Here is a 20,904-nt window from a genome sequence, read left to right on the forward strand (position 1 = left end):
TGTGAGAGAGAGAGATTTATGTTTGGTGCACACAATTACCTTACTTGCTGCCCAATCAAACCAGCCCTTCCCATTGGGATCAATGTTCAACAGCACCAGACCCTCCACAAGATCTGGGAAAATCAGCTAATGAGAGAGAGAGCAAGAGACAAAGAGAGAGAGAGTCAGACAGACAGACAGACAGAGACAGGGGAAAAGAAAGGAAGAAAGGAATATTTTATTTTCTGGAAACATTTAGATAGACCAAAAAGTTTATTGCATGTACATAATCTCTATCATAGCTGAGCAGAGCTGTAGCTAAAACCCTACTCTGTCTGACATGAGCCACAGAGCTGGAACTTGGGTGCACTCTATACGGTGCCCTATGTAGATGGCACCCACAGAGCAGGAGCTGCTGCAGAACTCTGTCAGCCTTAGTTAGAACCTATCAATAACATGAAAATGACTGAAACAATGATTTTTCATGAAATGACAGAATACCACTTACAGCAAATTTGGCCAGGATGTAGGCACCAGCCCCAACTCCAATTCCCACAATGCTCTTAAATCTGAAAACAACAATGGAATACCAAATTGAATACATGGAATACCACTGAAATAAAGACTGAAACACTGACATCACACACACCCATAATGTGATTTTCATTTTTTTATCATTTCTTTCAGCATATCAAATAACAGTTGTATAAATCTCTCTCTCTCACACACACACAGACACACTCAATGTACTGCATAATAATCTTTAGTGATAGCTTTTTAAAGAAGAGTTCCAGAACCTTGTGTTGTGATAGTATTCCTTTGTATAGCAGGAAGTTTACACAAGATAGGCAGGTTACGTATACTGCTGAAAGAACACCACCATTACCCAATCCAGGATTCTGCCCTACAACCACAGTTACAGGTTAATTCCTGTGGCCAGTATGTCACCCTCCTCCCGCCATCTCCTCCATGCCTCCCTCCAGCTCCCCCACCTCCTTCACCCCTCCCAGCACCTCCTGGACCTCCACACTCACCCAAAGTGCTGCACCACGCTGGGCAGCATGCCCGCCAGCTGATCCATGGTGGGATACTGGTACCTATGGAGAGAAAGCAGCAGCCATTCCAATCAATGCCAGAGCAATATGGAGGCACACATTACCAGCCATTCAAATCAATCTTAGAGCAATAATGAGGCACATATTACCAGTCATTCCAATCAATTCTATAAAAATAAGGAGGCACACATTACCAGCCATTCAAATCAATCTTAGAGCAATAATGAGGCACATATTACCAGTCATTCCAATCAATTCCAGAGCAATAATGAGGCACATATTACCAGTCATTCCAATCAATTCCAGAGCAATAAGGAGGCACACATTAGCAGCCATTCCAATCAATTCCAGAGCAATAAGGAGACACACATTACCAGCCATTCAAATCAATCTTAGAGCAATAATGAGGCACATATTACCAGTCATTCCAATCAATTCCAGAGCAATAATGAGGCACATATTACCAGTCATTCCAATCAATTCCAGAGCAATAAGGAGGCACACATTAGCAGCCATTCCAATCAATTCCAGAGCAATAAGGAGACACACATTGCCAGTCATTCCAATCAATCCCAGAGCAATAAGGAGGCACACATTACCAGGCATTCTAATCAATCCCAGAGCAATTGGGAGATGCATGGCTGTGGACCTACCCCTGGGGTAACTGAGAGGCCCCAATTTGCTGCCCAGGGGCATCTACATGGCACACCACAAAGTGCTTAGTGATCTCCTGCATGTCCTCATTCTGGAAGAAGGAGTTGAAGCACAGCTTGTCTGCAGAGAGAGAGAGAGAGAGAGAGAGAGAGAGAGAGAGAGAATAAGAGAGATAATGTCGCAAAATGAAGTGTGGCTAAGAGGGGCGTTATTGTGTATCATTTGTGTGTGTGTGGGTGTGTGTGTGTTTGTGGTTATGCATCTTTCTTGAAAATTTTTGAGAATCGTTCTAGAGCCAAGTATTATCATTAACATTACTCATTTTTACAACAAGAAGTTTACAAAAGCTATTCAGGTTAAGTATATTGCTCAGAAAACAGCACCATTACCCCACCAGGACTCTGCCTTACAACCACCATTACAGCTTAGTCTCCATGGCTAAAATGTCCCACTGCTGCTGTTCTGCTCCCAGAAAATTATGTCTGGAAATATATTGTAGCATTACACAAAAAAAACGCAATCCCGTTAGCATGCATTACTGACAAATATTTCCACGAAGAAAAAATTGGTTATTTTGTGGGTGCTTTGTGGGTCCAGTCAGAACGTTCTAGAAAAGGCGTGACAGAAAGACGCAGCGGAGGGGGACCTCTAAATGACCACTGGCGCGGGGCCTAGACAGCTGGGGGTCAGAGAGGAGGACCCCCCCGGGAAAACACGAGCACGCCCTTACCGCTGCCACAGCTGGGCGGAGCGGGGGCATATAGCGCGATCTGTTTATACCTGGTAAATGGTAAACGGACTGCATTTATATAGCGCTTTTATCCAAAGCGCTTTACAATTGATGCCGCTCCATTCACCAGAGCAGTTAGGGGTTAGGTGTCTGGCTCAGGGACACTTCGACACGCCCAGGGTGGGGATCGAACCGGCAACCCTCCGACTGCCGGACAACCGCTCTTACCTCCTGAGCTACGTCGCCCCTAGCTACTTCACGTCTGACAAACACACTGTCCCTCTCTATCTCTCTGTCCCTCTCTCCTTCTCTGGGTCCATCTCTCCTTCCCTCCGTTCTGTTAAAGTACACATGCATCCGCAGTACATTTTCCTCAGGGTTGGGTGGACAAACCCTCTTTCTCTCTCTCTCTCTCTCTCTCTGTCCTTCTCTCTTTCTCTCAGTTCTGTTTAAAGACAGTATGTTTTCCTCAGGCTGGGGGGGGAAAGGGGGAAGATGGATGGGTGGGGGGCGGCTTGTCCTAGATTCCCTGAATTTGCCTTCTGCTCTCTTCCCTTTGCAGCTGAAAAATTAATGAAATAAAGGATAAAAATAAATATGAAGGGTGCGCGTGACTGCGTGTTTGTGTGTGACTGCGTGTTTGTGTGTGTGTGTGTGTGTGTGTGTGTGTGTGTGTGTGTGCCCAAGCTGGCACTCTCTCACGCTCCAGTTGCACTGGCCCATTTCAGTCTGAAGCGCCAGTCGCACGCATCACGGCCCAGCTGTTTTATCACAGACCCCCCCCCCCCCCCCCGAAAACTCATCAAAGGAACGCAAGGACTGAAAAAAGCCCCACCCCCAAAAATCCTCTGCACCACACACAGATGCAGAGCTGGAGCTATATGGGACAGCCTGTCTCTTCTCAATCTCTTCCCCCCCTCTCTCTCTCTCTCTCTCTCTGTATCTCAAAGGATTAATCTGCCTTTGTCCTTAAGGCAGTAGTACTGTACTAGTGTTTTGGTTTTTATATGCATGACTGTGAAAGATAATCTTCTTCTTCTTTAAAAACGAAGCAATACAACGAACCAAAAATGATGCGCTACTTTTTACCAAAAATAATCTCCAACCATCCTGTCCCTCTCTTCCTCACTCTCTCTCTCTGCCTTTTTCTCCTTCCGTCCATTCTCTACCCTTCTTTCTCTCTCTCTCTCTCTCTCTCTCTCTCTCCCTCCCTGCAGCGAAGGTAATAACTGAGTCAGACGGCATCGCCGTGGCAACTCGCCGCGCATACTAATGTGGCAGCCGCCGCAGAGGCTGCACCGGGAAGCAGAGGTCCGCAGTGCCGCCCCTCCCCTGCCCGGCGAGGCATGATGGGAATGTTTTTCTGACCTACATTTCATCCCTCGTTCACCCCCGCCCCCACCGGACCCCCCCCCCCCCCCCAGGAGGGTCAGTGAGAGGAACGAAAGGAGCAAGTGAGGGATGGATGGATGGATGAATGAATGGAGGGAGGGATGGATGAATGGATGGATAGGGAGGGAGGGAGGGAGGAATGGATGGACGGATGGATGGATGGATGGATGGATGGAGGGAGGGAGGGATGGATGGATGGATGGATGGACGGACGGACGGAGGGAGGGAGGGAGGAAGGGATGGATGGATGGATGGAGGGAGGGAGGGAGGGAGGGAGGGATGGATGGATGGACGGACGGAGGGAGGGAGGGAGGGAGGGATGGATGGAGGGAGGGAGGGAGGGAAGGGTAGGCGCTCATGAAATGACGCCTGCGGTTTCCGTTCCAGGCTCAAGGTCACTCGCGTTCAGAGCCTTGGATGTGACACCCGGAGCCGGCCATTTTATATCAGACTGCTTGGTAAGGTCATTAGAAAATATTATTCTCATTTTAGAGAGAGAGAGAGAGAGAGAGAGAGAGAGAGGGATGTCAATCTCTGAGTCATCGACCCCGTGAACTAGAGGTGCCATTTGACGGATGAAATAATCCTGAAATTATGATCTCGAGCTAAGTGTGTGCGCGCAAACAATGTCACTTCCAGCGACCGTGGCTACGCAGCGGGTCAGGACGAGGCCTGGATTTAGAGCTGCTGTTGTTTTTAAGAGGCACTTTCAAGAGCTTATGTAACACCCCCCCCCCCCCCCCCCTTCAAAAACGCGGGACCGCGGCGAGGCGATAACAGACATCTGTGGGGATTACGTTCTCGCAGCCCTGTTTTCGCTGGAAATCGGATTCCAATCCCCACTCGGAACAAAAACAAAGCTTGAACTCTCCGCCGACCGACAACAGAACACTTGACGCCCGTACGTGCCTGAAACGGCGTTCGGCAAATCTAATCTCTCGCTCTCGGCGCGCTGCGCGTTTCTCGCCTGTTTGCAGGCGGTCCCCGGCGAACGCGCTCTCCTGCCCTACTTTCGGATCGCTGCGGCAGGACGGCCGCCCCGTCAATCGCCGCGGCCGCGCCCACCGACCGGAGAGCGAGGAGAAAAGAACGCACCAACAGCGCGGTCGCGCCGAGCGCGCCGGGGGGGGGGGGGGGGGGCTCGTGTGCTTCGGCTCGTCGGCCGACGCCTGTCTGAGGCGCAGGTGCGAGAGCGCTACCGTGCTCCGTCTAATTAGCACCTCGAGCGCCAACCGCGCCAGAGTCCCGGCTGTACCATGTGACCACCTGCAAAGACCGAATATAGCAGCAGATTCGAAGCCCTGAGTCACAAAAGGAAAGAGGGACAGAGACAGCACGGTGAAATCTGTGAACCACACTCTGGTACAGGAAATACTGTACCCTCAACCTGAACCACACTCTGGTACAGGAGACACTGTACCCTGGGCCTGAACCACACTCTGGTACAGGAGACACTGTACCCTCAACCTGAACCACACTCTGGTACAGGAGACACTGTACCCTCAACCTGAACCACACTCTGGTACAGGAGATACTGTACCCTCAACCTGAACCACACTCTGGTACAGGAGATACTGTACCCTCAACCTGAACCACACTCTGGTACAGGAGACACTGTACCCTCAGCCTGAACCACACTCTGGTACAGGAGACACTGTACCCTCGGCCTGAACCACACTCTGGTACAGGAGATACTGTACCCTCAACCTGAACCACACTCTGGTACAGGAGATACTGTACCCTCAGCCTGAACCACACTCTGGTACAGGAAATACTGTACCCTCAACCTGAACCACACTCTGGTACAGGAGACACTGTACCCTCAACCTGAACCACACTCTGGTACAGGGGAACACTGTACCCTCGGCCTGAACCACACTCTGGTACAGGAGACACTGTACCCTCAGCCTGAACCACACTCTGGTACAGGAGACACTGTACCCTCAACCTGAACCACACTCTGGTACAGGAGACACTGTACCCTGGGCCTGAACCACACTCTGGTACAGGAGACACTGTACCCTCGGCCTGAACCACACTCTGGTACAGGAGACACTGTACCCTCGGCCTGAACCACACTCTGGTACAGGAGACACTGTACCATCGACCTGAACCACACTCTGGTACAGGAGACACTGTACCCTGGGTCTGAACCACACTCTGGTACAGGAGACACTGTACCCTGGGTCTGAACCACACTCTGGTACAGGAGACACTGTACCCTGGGTCTGAACCACACTCTGGTACAGGAGACACTGTACCATCGACCTGAACCACACTCTGGTACAGGAGACACTGTACCCTGGGCCTGAACCACACTCTGGTACAGGAGACACTGTACCCTCACCTGAACCACACTCTGGTACAGGAGACACTGTACCCTCAACCTGAACCACACTCTGGTACAGGAGACACTGTACCCTCGGCCTGAACCACACTCTGGTACAGGAGATACTGTACCCTCAACCTGAACCACACTCTGGTACAGGAGATACTGTACCCTCAGCCTGAACCACACTCTGGTACAGGAAATACTGTACCCTCAACCTGAACCACACTCTGGTAAAGGAGACACTGTACCCTCAACCTGAACCACACTCTGGTACAGGAGACACTGTACCCTCGGCCTGAACCACACTCTGGTACAGGAGACACTGTACCCTCAGCCTGAACCACACTCTGGTACAGGAGACACTGTACCCTCAACCTGAACCACACTCTGGTACAGGAGACACTGTACCCTGGGCCTGAACCACACTCTGGTACAGGAGACACTGTACCCTCGGCCTGAACCACACTCTGGTACAGGAGACACTGTACCCTCGGCCTGAACCACACTCTGGTACAGGAGACACTGTACCATCGACCTGAACCACACTCTGGTACAGGAGACACTGTACCCTGGGTCTGAACCACACTCTGGTACAGGAGACACTGTACCCTGGGTCTGAACCACACTCTGGTACAGGAGACACTGTACCCTGGGTCTGAACCACACTCTGGTACAGGAGACACTGTACCATCGACCTGAACCACACTCTGGTACAGGAGACACTGTACCCTGGGCCTGAACCACACTCTGGTACAGGAGACACTGTACCCTGGGCCTGAACCACACTCTGGTACAGGAGACACTGTACCCTCGGCCTGAACCACACTCTGGTACAGGAGACACTGTACCCTGGGCCTGAACCACACTCTGGTACAGGAGACACTGTACCCTGAGCCTGAACCACACTCTGGTACAGGAGACACTGTACCCTGGGCCTGAACCACACTCTGGTACAGGAGACACTGTACCCTGGGCCTGAACCACACTCTGGTACAGGAGACACTGTACCCTCGACCTGAGCCACACTCTGGTACAGGAGACACTGTACCCTGGGTCTGAACCACACTCTGGTACAGGAGACACTGTACCCTGGGCCTGAACCACACTCTGGTACAGGAGACACTGTACCCTCGGCCTGAACCACACTCTGGTACAGGAGACACTGTACCCTGGGCCTGAACCACACTCTGGTACAGGAGACACTGTACCCTCGGCCTGAGCCACACTCTGGTACAGGAGACACTGTACCCTCGACCTGAGCCACACTCTGGTACAGGAGACACTGTACCCTGGGCCTGAACCACACTCTGGTACAGGAGACACTGTACCCTTGATATGAGATATTCGGTCCTTGCAGTTCACACAGGACCTGGGTTCACAAGTATACTTTCATGCTTAAAAGGTGTTGAAGAGGGTTGTTGCCTCTCAACGTCATTAAAAACAAACATAGTCAGCTTGCTTGAAGTACATGTTCTTCCCACTAATTCAATTAGTTTAGTGGCCAGCTGGTTAGCGAATACAATGTAGTTTGCCATTAAGTCGGCTTAACCCAGTATGTTAACTCCTCAGTTGCCTATTGATGTGCTCTAAATTTAGCAAATGCATTTATGAAAAAACTATGTCACAAGACATTTTGAGTATAATTAGTTATGTAATATTCACCGTTACATATGTATCTGTGAAAACTGAGCAATCCCCTTCTTGGGTGAATCTAGCTAATGAAAATTAAATTAATTTCTGAGTCATATGGTTCTCATATAGCCTACCTTTACATGAGTATGGGTTCCATCCACTGAATAAAAGTTTTGGAACATCGTTTTTGCAGTTAAACACAAGAAAACATAGCAGGCTGGTCAGCTAACTGTGCTGCATAGAGTAGTCCAACCCATGCCACCCCCTTTTATACTGAAACTGAGCTTGGTCAAACCTGTGTTAAACCCACGTCATGACCAGGGTGGTGAACCCCGGTCGGATAATGCGGGTTCACCCATTCACAACAATGGCAAACATAGCTTTTACTCTGGTCATTGCTTCGGTGTGACATTAGAGGACCAGTAACTATATAGGGTTAAATATTACATGTGTACGCACACGGACACACACACACGTGTGCACACACACAGGCACACACACGCACGCATACGCACGTACACACACACAGGCGCACACACACACACGCACCCACACACACACGCACACACACACCCACACACACACACACACACACACGCACCCACACACACCCACGCACGCACGCACGCACACACACACACACACACACACACACACACACACACACACACACACACAGGAGCAGAATGCTTACGGTTGAGCCCCACATCGTGGTAGGTGAGGATAGCAGGCTTGTTCCCCTTGGGTGCCCCCCGGATGACTACGTGGAGCATGCCATAGGGGGTGTCGATATCATGTTCCTGCAGAAAGAACAGCGAGCACATGAGCCACAGGATACTGCCATTCTGGCCTGCCGAGACTCAACACAGACCTCAAACTGAACACTGACCTGCACACCCAACACAAACCCCAAATTGAACACCGACCTGCACACTCAATACAGACCCCAAACTGAACACTGACCTGCACACCCAACACAGACCTCACACTGAACTGTACACTCAACACAGTCCTCAAACTGAACACTGAGCTGTACATTCAACACACACGCAAAACTGAACACTGACCTGCTCACTCAGCACAGACCTCGAACTGAACACTGACCTGCTCACTCAGCACAGGTTAAAAATTGAATACTGACCTGCCCATTCATTACAGACCCCAAACTGAACACTGACTTGCTCACCCAACAGACTCCAAACTGAACACTGCCCTGCACATTCAGCATAGAACCAAACTGAACACTGACCTGCATATCTAATATCTCAGCACAGAGCCAACCAATAATAATAATAATAATAATAAAAATCTAAGTCAATAAAATAAAAATATACAAAAGCTGTTCACACAGAACACACGGACAGGGAATTAAAAATGTTTATGTGGACAAAGCACCACGTGTTCAACATAATCACATTCAACTGCAGAAAATTTCACGCACAAATCTAGGACACAGTGAACACATCCACATGCACACACAGAGAGCCAATGAGGAAATGACCTTCAGTGATTTATCACCCTTTTTCTATCCCCCCTTTCTTTCACTCCCTTTCTCACATCCTCTCTTTCTCTCTCTCCATTTTTATTTCAAGGTCATAGATTTTTCAATCTGGACAGACCACGCTGGTGTCTCCAGGTCTCTTCTTCCTACACCATGAATGTGTGTGTGTGTGTGTGTGTGTGTGCATGTGCGCGAGTGTGTGTGTGTGTGTGTGTATGACAAGACTGAGGATTATCTTCGTCCGACAAATGATGACAAGCGCCAGCTGAGCATCGCGACAGGACAGACAGACAGACAGACAGACGGACAGACGGACAGACAGACAGACTGACGGACAGACAGACAGGTGCAGGATGACATCAGCCATTCCAGGCGCTCTCAGACTGCATTCCGACAGCAGGCAGGCGTGTGGACGTGACCGCGCGCGCGTGCTGCGCGTGTCAGCAGTGCGTCTTCAGTGTGTCAGTGTGTCAGCGAGTGCGCTGCGTGGCTGCAGCACCGCGTGCAGGAGCTCGAACGCACTCTCTTTGTTCCGCCGACGTTTCTCCGTCGCTGGTAAACGTCGGGGGAAAAAATCGTACAGAAATGCCCTCGCAAACATTCCATGGCAACCACGAGCGCTCTATATATTTAGCTCAGGAGAAACAACACATCCACTTAAACATACAGCAGCCCCCCCTCCCCCTCCCATGGTCCCGTGCAATATGAAAATAAGGTCAGAGATAAGTGGGGTTAGAGTCAGGGGGTTGATAACACACAGACAGAACAGGGACATCTGGCACATTCTGATGGGCTAAACAAAAGACCTTGCACATACTAATACACACACACACACACACACACACGCATGCACACACACACGCACGCACGCACGCACGCACGCACGCACACATAAATATGCATATACACAAAGACAGGAAAACGCACACACAAAATACAGGCATAAATAAAAATACTCACACACTAAAATATACGCAAACACACAACAGAAAACACGCACGCGGGCACATGCACAAACACACACACACACACACACACACACATCCCTGCAGACTCACCCCATCCCAGCACTCAGGCATGGTTGCTAGTTGGGCGCGGGCGCGAGCGCGACGGCGGAGAGGAGGAAGAGCGGAGGAGGACAGACGGACGGACGGGCAGACGGAGGGAGGGAGCCGTTCCTCTCTGGGATCAGACTAGGTCTGGGCTGCCGCAGCCGAGCTGGGTGGTGATGTCGTCCCTTTGTCTGGTCCTGCCTCGCGCTCGCGCTCGGTTCTGCAGTGCCGCTGCTCCCTCCCCTCCCCCGGTGCCTTATGTATCCCACCGCGGGGGGGCTCTGCCGCTCTCTCATTGGACGCCGGGGCTGACTCCCTGTTCCTGATTGGCTAGCGGCCCCCCTCGCATTCCTCCACTGTTCTCCTCTCTCTCTCCTCAGCACCATCGCAAAAGGCTCATCCTACTGACCTGAGACCAGCGCTTGAACACACACACAAACCCACACACAAACACACACATATACACACAAACCCACACATGCACACACAAACAAACACAGACACACACAAACCCACACATGCACACACAAACAAACACAGACACACACATATACACACAAACCCACACAACACATACACACACACACACACAAACCCACACATGCACACACAAACAAACACAGACACACACATATACACACAAACCCACACATGCACTCAAAAAACAAACACACACACACATTCACACACACACATACCCACACATGCACAAACTTGCTCCCATACATGTACGCAAGATGCATCTCTTGTGCATATAAAAGGACGGTGGATTTGAGAGAGCGCACACAGCCAAACTCTCAGGCTCACGGGCAGCTCTGCACACGCTCCCGCAGAGGGAGTGCGCCTGCGCAGCTCTGCGCAAGCTAACGCGCGTCCGCCCAGCTCTGCGCAAGCTAACGCGCGTCCGCCCAGCTCTGCGCAAGCTAACGCGCGTCCGCCCAGCGCAGTCCGCCGGCCTCGCCCCTGTGCTTCACTGCTTCGCGCGCGGCCGCAGAGGACTCATTCACAGAAATCCCTCTCTCCCTTCCCTCCCCCTCCCTGCCCCCGTCCCTCCCTGCCTCTGCCCCCCGTTCCCTCGCTCCCGCTCACAGGGATATTAACACCCCTCGTGCTGACGCAGCGGGTCTGTCGCTCCCTTCCCCTCTTTCAGTCTTGCGCTCCGCAGAAGGGAGATTAACCCGCTCCCCGCTGACTCAACACCGCCCCGTCTCCGCAAAAAAAACAAGCCCCCATCCCGCTGTCTCTACTTCCTCTCTCCCACCAGCCCCCCCCCCCCCCCCTCTAATGACAGGGCATGTTCATCAGCCAGAGAGAGACTGTACTGTCGCGCTCCTGGTGAGCACGTCGATCAGAAACTTTTGAGATCATTAAAGAACAGTTCTCACAAAGTGATGAGATGTGTACATTTTTAGTGAATTTTGGCACATCAGGAAGGTGGAATCTCTTCCCTACGGTGAAGGGGAATGAGCCTCCATTTTAAATTTAACATGTTTTTTTGGGCTCTTGTCTTTGCTCAGTGGGGGCTCCTTTGGTTCCTGATCTGTGTATTTTAACTAGGGGGACTGAGGGAGGTCTGAAAATCTGTTCAAATCGTCTGTATTCTCATTTTGCTGTAATATGGGGCTTTGCTTACGCTCTGCTTAACGACCAAATAAAAAGTTTTCTGGCAAAACTGAACTCATTCTCTCTCCCTCTCTCAAGTTCAATTAGGAGATTGTGTTTGGCTGGGAGATTCTCTGCCAACGTGCAGTGATGTTTTAGGGCCTGAAAGCTACCGAATTTGCTTTACGTTTTAGTTTCATTCACCCAATATAACAAATTAGAATCTTTGGTTCGATTTAATATTGCTAGCGTGGGGTAGTAAATCAGTAAGTTTCAAGACCAGTTGATTGAGGAGACTGTTTCTTTCTTGCCAACTCCCTCTACTTTAAGGTACCTTATTACCTGCTCACGTGAAGTGAGGAAGAACCAATTAAAAGTCGCCTAATGGTGCTGGGCCACTCCCAACAGCCCTCTTCCACAGGAGAGCCAATCAGCTCGGGCTTAGTGGAGGGAAAGCAGTAATGACGCTGCAGGTGGAGGGGCTGAGAGTGCCTCACCCCAAAAAGTCAAAAAGTGCTCCTTCACTCATTTCTGCAAGTGCAATGAATTTTAGAATCAGTTTTTATTCAGAAACCTGGCACAGGAAAACCTGCCGGAATTTAATAAAATTTAATCAAATCGACTTTTTATGATGTAAGAGTTGTGATCTCTCCCTCTCTCTCTCTGCCCCCCCCCCCTCCGATCTCTCTGTCTCCCCTCTCTTTCTCTCTCCCCTCTCTCTGAAAGCAGAACTGACCTCTGCATGGTGGCCCCTCCCCGAACCCCCGCTGCTCATAAAAGGTCAGGAGACCTGCGGTGGCACGTCCTCCACAGACCCGCCCCCCCATCCCCCCCGACCCCCCCGACCGGTCTCCGCACGCCACAGATCCCCCAACTGACCCGATGCGCTCTTTCTGAGTCAGCGAGTGTTCCAGACCGCCCCAAACTAACGGCTCTGTTCAGCCCCAGCTGCAGACTTTGAGGGGCCCTAAGCAAGATCTGATCATCCCTCCCAGCCCAGCATAATAAATAATGCACACTACAAGACCAAAAGTACGTGGACACCTGACATCCAGCATCTCATCCAAAATTATGAGCATTAATATGGAGTTGGTCCACCCTTTGCAGCAATAATAACCTCCACTCTTCTGGGAAGGCTTTATGCTAGATGTTGGAGCATTGCTGCAGGGATTTGCTTCCATTTAGCCAGAAGAGCTTTAGTGAGGTCAGGCACTGATTGGGTGATTAGGCCTGGCTCGCAGTTGGCTTTCCAACTGATCCCAAAGGTGCTGGATGGGGTTGAGGTCGGGGCTCTGCGCAGGCCAGTTAAGTACTTCCACACTATTCTCGACAAAACCACTTCTTTATGGACCCGGGGGGCAGTGTCATGCTGAAACAGGAAAGGGCCTTCCCCAGACTGTTGCCACAAAGTTAGAAGCACAGAATCGTCTAGATTGCCTTCACTGGAACTAAGGGGCCTAGCCCAAACCATGAAAACAGCCCCAGGCCAAGGGGTGTCCAGATACTTTGGGTCATACAGCGCATGTGTTTTAGAGAAATTAGGGGGGCCCATAGTGGTCGCAGGGCCCTATGTAGACACTTATTTGGCCAGCTCTGTCTCTGAATTTAACACTAGCTGGTCCATATTGCTGGATTGGGAGGGGGGGGTGGCTGGAGTCTATCCCAGCATGCACTGGGTGAAAGGCAGGAATACACTCCAGATAGGTCAGCAATCCACCGCAGGGCCCAACACACCATTCAGTCACACACATTCACACCGCAAGAACAATTTAGACTCTCCACGTAACCTAACCTGCATGGAGGAAACTAGCGTACCCAGAGGAACCCCTAAAGCACCTGGGGAGACCATGCAAACTCCACACAGAAAGGCCAGGATTCAAACTCGGCACCGTCTTTCTGTGTGGCAACAAGGCTACTAACAGCTCCGCTGTACTGCCTCCCTGCACACACACGTGCGCGTGCGTATATGCGTGCGTGTGCATGTACGCGCGCGTTTGCACGGATGTGAGTGTCTGAGTGTGTCGTGTGTGTGTGTGCGAGTGTGAGTCTGTTCAGCTAGACCAAAGTAACAACAGAAACTTTACTCTTTTATTCTTTTCTGTTAATTAACACCTAAGTTTGACTTAACATCTCTTCCAGCCACCCCTCAGCCCTCCTTCCCTGCTTCCTCACACCTTCCTTCTTTAAGACATCCTCCCGCTGGAGCACATTCACACCATAGCATGCGCCCCTGGAACACAGACAGGGCCCTTACCTCATCCCTTTACATTAACGCTTGAGTGTGTGTGTGTGATAGAGACAGCGTGAGAGTGAGAGTGTATGTCTGTGTGTGTGTGTCTGTGTGGTGTGGAGAGAGAGAGAGAGAGTGTATGTCTGTGTGTGTGTGTGAGAGAGAGAGAGAGTGTATGTCTGTGTGTGTGCGTGTGTGTATGTGTGTGTGCGTGCGTATGTTTGTGTGGCTGTACTCTCCACCCATATTTCAGCATGAGGTTGTATTACCATGACAGTATGACAGCTATTCCCCAGTCTCAGCACACACACTGATCTCAGATCAGTATCAGGGAGGACAGGCAGCTGCTCCGAACTGCCGCATCGTGCTGTAATCACTGTGTCAGCCACTAGAGGGCAGTTTATAACCAAGTAACAGCTTCACAGCTGCAGAGACGTGCAGGTGAGCGCATCGCCATTGCAGCGAGTATTCCTCCTCTTGAGCAATGACACAAAATCCTCAGACAGACAAAGAGACAGACAGACAGACAGACAGACAGACAAAGAGACAGTCATAGAGACAGACTGACAGACAGACAAAGAGATAGGCAAACAGACAAACAGACTGACAGACAGACAGACAAAGAGACAGACAGACAGAAACAGACTGACAAACAAACAGATGGACAAACAAACAAACAAACAAACAGTCAGACAGACAGATGGACAGACAAAGAGAGACAAACAAACAGACAGACAGACAAACTGACAGATGGACAGACAAAGAGATTGACAGACAGACAGACAGACAGACAGACAGATGGACAGACAAAGAGACAGACAGACTGACAGATGGACAGACAGACAAACACAGAGAAGACCCTCAGTACCTTCCAGTCTCCCGGAGAGATAAAGGTGTCGCAGTTTTCCTGGGGAGAGAGAGAAAACACGCACTGGATTACACGCCAGAACCGCAGGGCCCCGGACCCGAGACCGCCGCCGCGGATGGCAGCCAATCGAGTGAGAGTGAGGGCGCTTTGGAGGCGGAGTCACAGGAGCCACGCTGTAGCGGCATCGGCGCGACCCTGGCGCGCGCACAGGGAGGGGAAACGCGCAGCGGCGGCTCCCGGCTCTCGCCCGCGGCTCCGCGCATGCGAGCGCAAGCGTGGCCCAGCTCCTCGCCCCAGCGTCCTGAGCCCGAAAGGCACGGCGTCACACAGTCCCGGAAAAACAGCAGAACATCAAAGGTCATGTTAGCATGGCTCTGGCGGGACATATTCAGGGTTAGCGTGGAGATGGCGGTTAAACAGGAATACATGGTTAGCATCCAGGGCACAGGGTGAACGGCAGCCGTTACCGAGCGGTTCGTCAGCGACAGGGGAGCAGGGTTAGGATGCAGCAGATGCAGGGTTAGCTGTGCTCATGCAGAGGAGAGGCCACAGAGAGGCCCGTTACCTTGAGCCCAGGGCTCTGTGGAAGAGACAGTGACGGCGGTTAGCGATGGCGGTGACTGTGGGAGCGAAGGCGGCGGCGTCGGACCAGCAGGTCGCCCTCTCGTCCTCACACAAAAAACCCCACAGCCGAAAGAAAGAAAGAAAGAAAAAAACCCCCCAGCGAACCAGCGGGGGGCGCTGTGCCACAAGGAAGGTGGTGCTTTTCATAAACGAGACTCTCCTTTCACGGGAATTGTGAGTGGAGGCAGTGCGTAGCTGCGGGGGGGGGGGGGGGGGGGGGCGTGGTCTGTGATGTCACAATGAGGACACGTTCCACGGTTACCACACGAATGGGGGGGGGGGGGGGAGGCGGGAGGGTGGTGGTTTGTGGTCTTTGTAGTAATTACCGGGGTGAACCCGCTGCTGCGATGGCGGGTGACGTGCAGCCAGCGCCGCGCGAACATGTGCCACCGGTGGGGGCGGGCCGAGGGCGGGGGGGCGGCGGCGGCGGAGGAGGAGGTGGTGGCGGCGGCGGGCGGGGGGGAGGTGGCGGGCGGCGCGTTCGCGCACCGAGCTTCGGCTCCATGCTCCTGCTACGGCAAACACAAACAGACAGGTTACTGCGCCCATGGCAACCTGAAAGACCTGGGCGGGGCCAGGGGGAGGGGAGAGGCGGAGCCAGGGGGGCGTAGGTTAAGCAGCAAGCGAGTAGCAGTAACAGAGCAGCAAGAGAGGGGAGCTTGGGAAGAGGCAACAACAGGCAGGAGGGGAAGTAGGCGGGGCAGCACGCAGGATCCTCATTCCGAACGGCCCTCCAGTGAGTCTGAAGCACACCCCTGCGCACTGGAGTAAATCTACACCCCACACCCCACAGCAAGTTGCCCCCAAAATGTGCTCCTTTCTCTCAGGAACCGGTCTCTTTTGCGGTGCATTCTGGGAAATGTATGCTGTTGTGGCCAGCAGGTGGCTCTGCTGCCTTTCCCTGTGTTTTTGTCGATGCCGCTCTCACTCTGTCACGCTCTTCGTCTTACATTAGCCGCTCATACGTCAGCCTGTCCTCCACACTGCAGAGAGATTAGAGAGAAGCAAGAGCAAACGCACACACACACACACACACACGTGCACATATACACACACACACACACACACACACACACACACGCACACTCGCTCTCTCTCACCATGTCGGAGTCCTGTCCTGCTTTCTGCTCTGGCAGGAGCGGTTTCTCCTCAGTGAACTGCTGCTCCTTCATCCCAGCCATCTTGGAGAGCAACCTGCAAAAACCATGGCAACGCACACCTGAGTTAGCACACCTCATACCGTGTTCTCATCCAACTCCCACAGATATGAACCCGCTCCGCCTCCAGCAACATACACCCACTCCACCTCCAGCAACGTATACTCCAATCCGTGTACATACACCACACTCAATACAAAACAGCTTACTATAATAATCTTATTCTGTATATGCAAATAAAAGACAGATTTGTTTGTTCATTATCAACAACACTGAAAGCATGGTATAAACAGCACTAGGAGGGGGTGGATTGTGGCGGTATAGACAGCACTAGGAGAGGGTGGATTGTGGCGGTATAGACAGTACTAGGAGAGGGTGGATTGTGGCGGTATAGACAGCACTAGGAGAGAGTGGATTGTGGCGGTATAGACAGCACTAGGAGAGAGTGGATTGTGGCGGTATAGACAGCACTAGGAGAGAGTGGATTGTGGCGGTATAGACAGCACTAGGAGAGAGTGGATTGTGGTGGTATAGACAGCAGTAGGAGAGAGTGGATTGTGGCGGTATAGACAGCACTAGGAGAGAGTGGATTGTGGCGGTATAGACAGCACTAGGAGAGAGTGGTTTCTGGCGGTATAGACAGCACTAGGAGAGGGTGGATTGTGGCGGTATAGACAGCAGTAGGAGAGGGTGGATTATGGCGGTATAGACAGCACTAGGAGAGGTTGGATTGTGGTGGTATAGACAGCAGTAGGAGAAGGTGGATAGTGGTGGTACAGACAGCACTAGGAGAAGGTGGATTGTGGGGGTTATAGACAGCACTAGGAGGTGGATTGTGGCGGTATAGACAGCAGTAGGACAGAGTGGATTGTGGCGGTATAGACAGCAGTAGGAGAAGGTGGATTGTGGCGGTACAGACAGCACTAGGAGAAGGTGGATTGTGGCGGTACAGACAGCACTAGGAGAAGGTGGATTGTGGCGGTATAAACAGCACTAGGAGAGAGTGGATTGTGGCGGTACAGACAGCAGTAGAGGGTGGATCGTGGCGGTATAGACAGCACTAGGAGAAGGTGGATTGTGGCTGTATAGACAGCAGTAGGACAGAGTGGATAGTGGTGGTATAGACAGCAGTAGGAGAAGGTGGATTGTGGCGGTATAGACAGCAGTAGAGGGTGGATCGTGGCGGTATAGACAGCACTAGGAGAAGGTGGATAGTGGTGGTATAGACAGTACTAGGAGAAGGTGGATTGTGGCGGTATAGACAGCACTAGGAGAAGGTGGATTGTGGCGGTATAGACAGCACTAGGAGAGGTTGGATTGTGGTGGTATAGACAGCAGTAGGAGAAGGTGGATAGTGGTGGTACAGACAGCACTAGGAGAAGGTGGATTGTGGCGTTATAGACAGCACTAGGAGTGGGTGGATCGTGGCGGTATAGACAGCAGTAGGACAGAGTGGATTGTGGCGGTATAGACAGCAGTAGGAGAAGGTGGATTGTGGCGGTACAGACAGCACTAGGAGAAGGTGGATTGTGGCGGTACAGACAGCACTAGGAGAAGGTGGATTGTGGCGGTATAAACAGCACTAGGAGAGAGTGGATTGTGGCGGTACAGACAGCAGTAGAGGGTGGATCGTGGCGGTATAGACAGCACTAGGAGAAGGTGGATTGTGGCTGTATAGACAGCAGTAGGACAGGTGATAGTGTGGTATAGACAGCAGTAGGAGAAGGTGGATTGTGGCGGTATAGACAGCAGTAGAGGGTGGATCGTGGCGGTATAGACAGCACTAGGAGAGGGTGGATTGTGGCTGTATAGACAGCAGTAGAGGGTGGATCGTGGCGGTATAGACAGCACTAGGAGAAGGTGGATTGTGGCTGTATAGACAGCAGTAGGACAGAGTGGATAGTGGTGGTATAGACAGCAGTAGGAGAAGGTGGATTGTGGCGGTATAGACAGTCAGGTGGCTGTCTCTCTGGCTTAGTTTACTCGCGGTCCTTGCCCCCTCAAAGATCGGGACAAGCCGGGTGATGTATTTCCAGGAATCACACAGAGAGCTTTTCCTTCCGAAGATAATTAAACTCCCCCTCCCCCCCCAGTGGCTCTGCTCAGGTCAGTAGACACAAAGAATTCCATCAATTTTAATTAATGTTTCAATGGAGGAGCGGCACAAATCCACCAGCATTCAGTGAGAATTACAGGGAAGGGGGCATAAATACACCGGGCAGGACAGGCTGATCTAGAGCGAGACATTACCTGTTAGCACACCTGACTAAAAGCATCACTCACACGCCTCACAGACAGACACAAACGCACACACTCACACAGCTGACATATACTCACATACACACAATATACAGTCTCACACACACGTATGGACATACACCACACATATACTTTGCCTTGCACACACACATAAACTCATACACATACACACTCCTATAACATATTACTGGGCATTTACATATACTCATACCCCCATAAATGCGCACACACTCTTACCACATAAATACGAATGTACACACATACTACACAAACCCCAGCTATACACACAAGTATATACACCCACACTCCTAAACACAACTCAGAATTATCTGTTGTATTCAATCACATAGTAACACAAACATACACACACACACACAAACAAGTACATGTAAGGAAATAAGGAGTTGCAAACACGTTCGAGAGCAAACTTCACAGCATGGAAACAAACAGGTCGAGCGGAAGTGAAGACGCGAGCCTCGGTGGGCGGAGCCAGAGAGCGGGGGGATGAGCGATAGGTCGTCGCTTAGAGCAGGGAGGCGGGGCCAGAGTCCGAGGCGCCAGACGAGCGCTGGACTCAGAGCACCCCCCCCCCCAAAAAAGACTGTAATCAAAATTCTGTAATCTCCCACGGGGCAAAACGGTAATCTCCCCTCTTACCAAACGGCGTGTTCCCGGAGAGGCCCGCCGTGCCGAAAGCGCCGGGCCTCCCTACGCCCTCCTCCTCCCTGCCTCCTTCGCGAGCAGAGCAGAGCAGAGCAGACAGCACTTAGAAAAATTACAGTCAGGCGGCTCAGGACCCGGCCGTGGCTCACGCCTTCGCGGGAAATAAAGAGAAACAGCGATGGCGGGATCCGTCCCGCACGGAGCCTCTGATGTTAACGTCAACAGGAGCGTGAAGCCTCTGATAAACACACATCTGCAATGGAAGTATGGGGGGAGGGGGTCAAAGGTCAATCATAACTCCAGATTGCTGAGCCAGAGGGGGGACCGCTGCCCTTTCCTGTTTACCTTCCAGCGAGGCAAGGCCACGCCCCCCTGGTGTCTTGGACTCACCGACTCCGCCTGCCCCTCTGCCAGCTTGTGCCAGCCTGCACGACCACCCGCTTTCCAGTGCCACCTGTACCAGGGTTTCAAGAATGGGGGATCTATTCTAACCTCCACAATAAAGATATTACAACAAATCTGTGTAATACATTGAGGAAGCGTAACAGTCCATGTAAGGGGTATCATAAACATAAATAAATACAGTATGGGGGCAGTCTTAGCATTAGAATTAATTGGAAAGGGGGGAATTTTTGGAAATGACGTGGGGGGGGATAAAAAAAGCCAGCGTCTGGCAACACTGATCCCTCTGTGATGTCATCCTGTGTGTCCGGCTGTCAGCAGCAAGGCCCCACTTAACATGCCAATCATGTCTGAGAGCCTGGCATACGGTGGCCAAATCCCACCTCCTCCTCCTCCTCCCTCTCCCATATTCCCTCTCACACCATTCTCCTTCCTCTCTCTCTCAGTTTCCTTTGAGCATAGCGCTTTCCTTTTATTTTAACCTGTTTCTGGCTTAGCTTTCCCCCGTTCTTTGTACCATCAAAATTATACATGCTCTTCTTCACCCCCATGACTGAAAATAAGGGATCTTATACATGCAAAAACTCTCTCATTCTCTGTCCCACTCTCTTGTTTGAGTGGCGTTAGTAACAGAAAGCACAAAACGAATCAACTGCAGCAGGTTTGAAAGTTGTAGTGAAGCGGCAAAGATTTCTCACGGTCTGAGGGATTAAAATAGACCCTGTGCGTTACACTCAGGAACATAACACGCTTTGAAAATGGGCGGAGCATA

At 51.5% G+C, this 20,904-nt stretch overlaps 1 protein-coding gene across 10 annotated transcripts in view; it reads right to left on the minus strand.

Moving 5' to 3' along the window:
- Positions 1 to 20,904, minus strand: part of ndrg4 (NDRG family member 4) — a 42,725-nt gene that overhangs the window by 12,088 nt on the left and 9,733 nt on the right. For 4 of the 10 annotated variants that reach the window (XM_064313233.1, XM_064313228.1, XM_064313232.1 and 1 more), the window contains 8 exons: positions 16,752 to 16,845; positions 15,978 to 16,160; positions 15,028 to 15,066; positions 8,469 to 8,574; positions 1,688 to 1,808; positions 1,014 to 1,076; positions 488 to 548; positions 40 to 126 (listed from right to left, as the gene is read on the minus strand). In XM_064313233.1, coding sequence (XP_064169303.1) covers positions 40 to 126; positions 488 to 548; positions 1,014 to 1,076; positions 1,688 to 1,808; positions 8,469 to 8,574; positions 15,028 to 15,066; positions 15,978 to 16,160; positions 16,752 to 16,832 — 741 coding nt within the window. In that variant the 5' untranslated portion in view covers positions 16,833 to 16,845. Of the gene's footprint in view, positions 1 to 39; positions 127 to 487; positions 549 to 1,013; positions 1,077 to 1,687; positions 1,809 to 8,468; positions 8,575 to 10,333; positions 11,007 to 15,027; positions 15,067 to 15,977; positions 16,164 to 16,751; positions 16,846 to 20,904 lie in introns of those variants that run through there. The other 6 variants (XM_064313236.1, XM_064313230.1, XM_064313229.1 and 3 more) reach the window with 3 other exon arrangements.

This window comes from Anguilla rostrata, chromosome 16 (assembly GCF_018555375.3).
Source record: "Anguilla rostrata isolate EN2019 chromosome 16, ASM1855537v3, whole genome shotgun sequence".
NCBI lineage: Eukaryota > Metazoa > Chordata > Actinopteri > Anguilliformes > Anguillidae > Anguilla > Anguilla rostrata.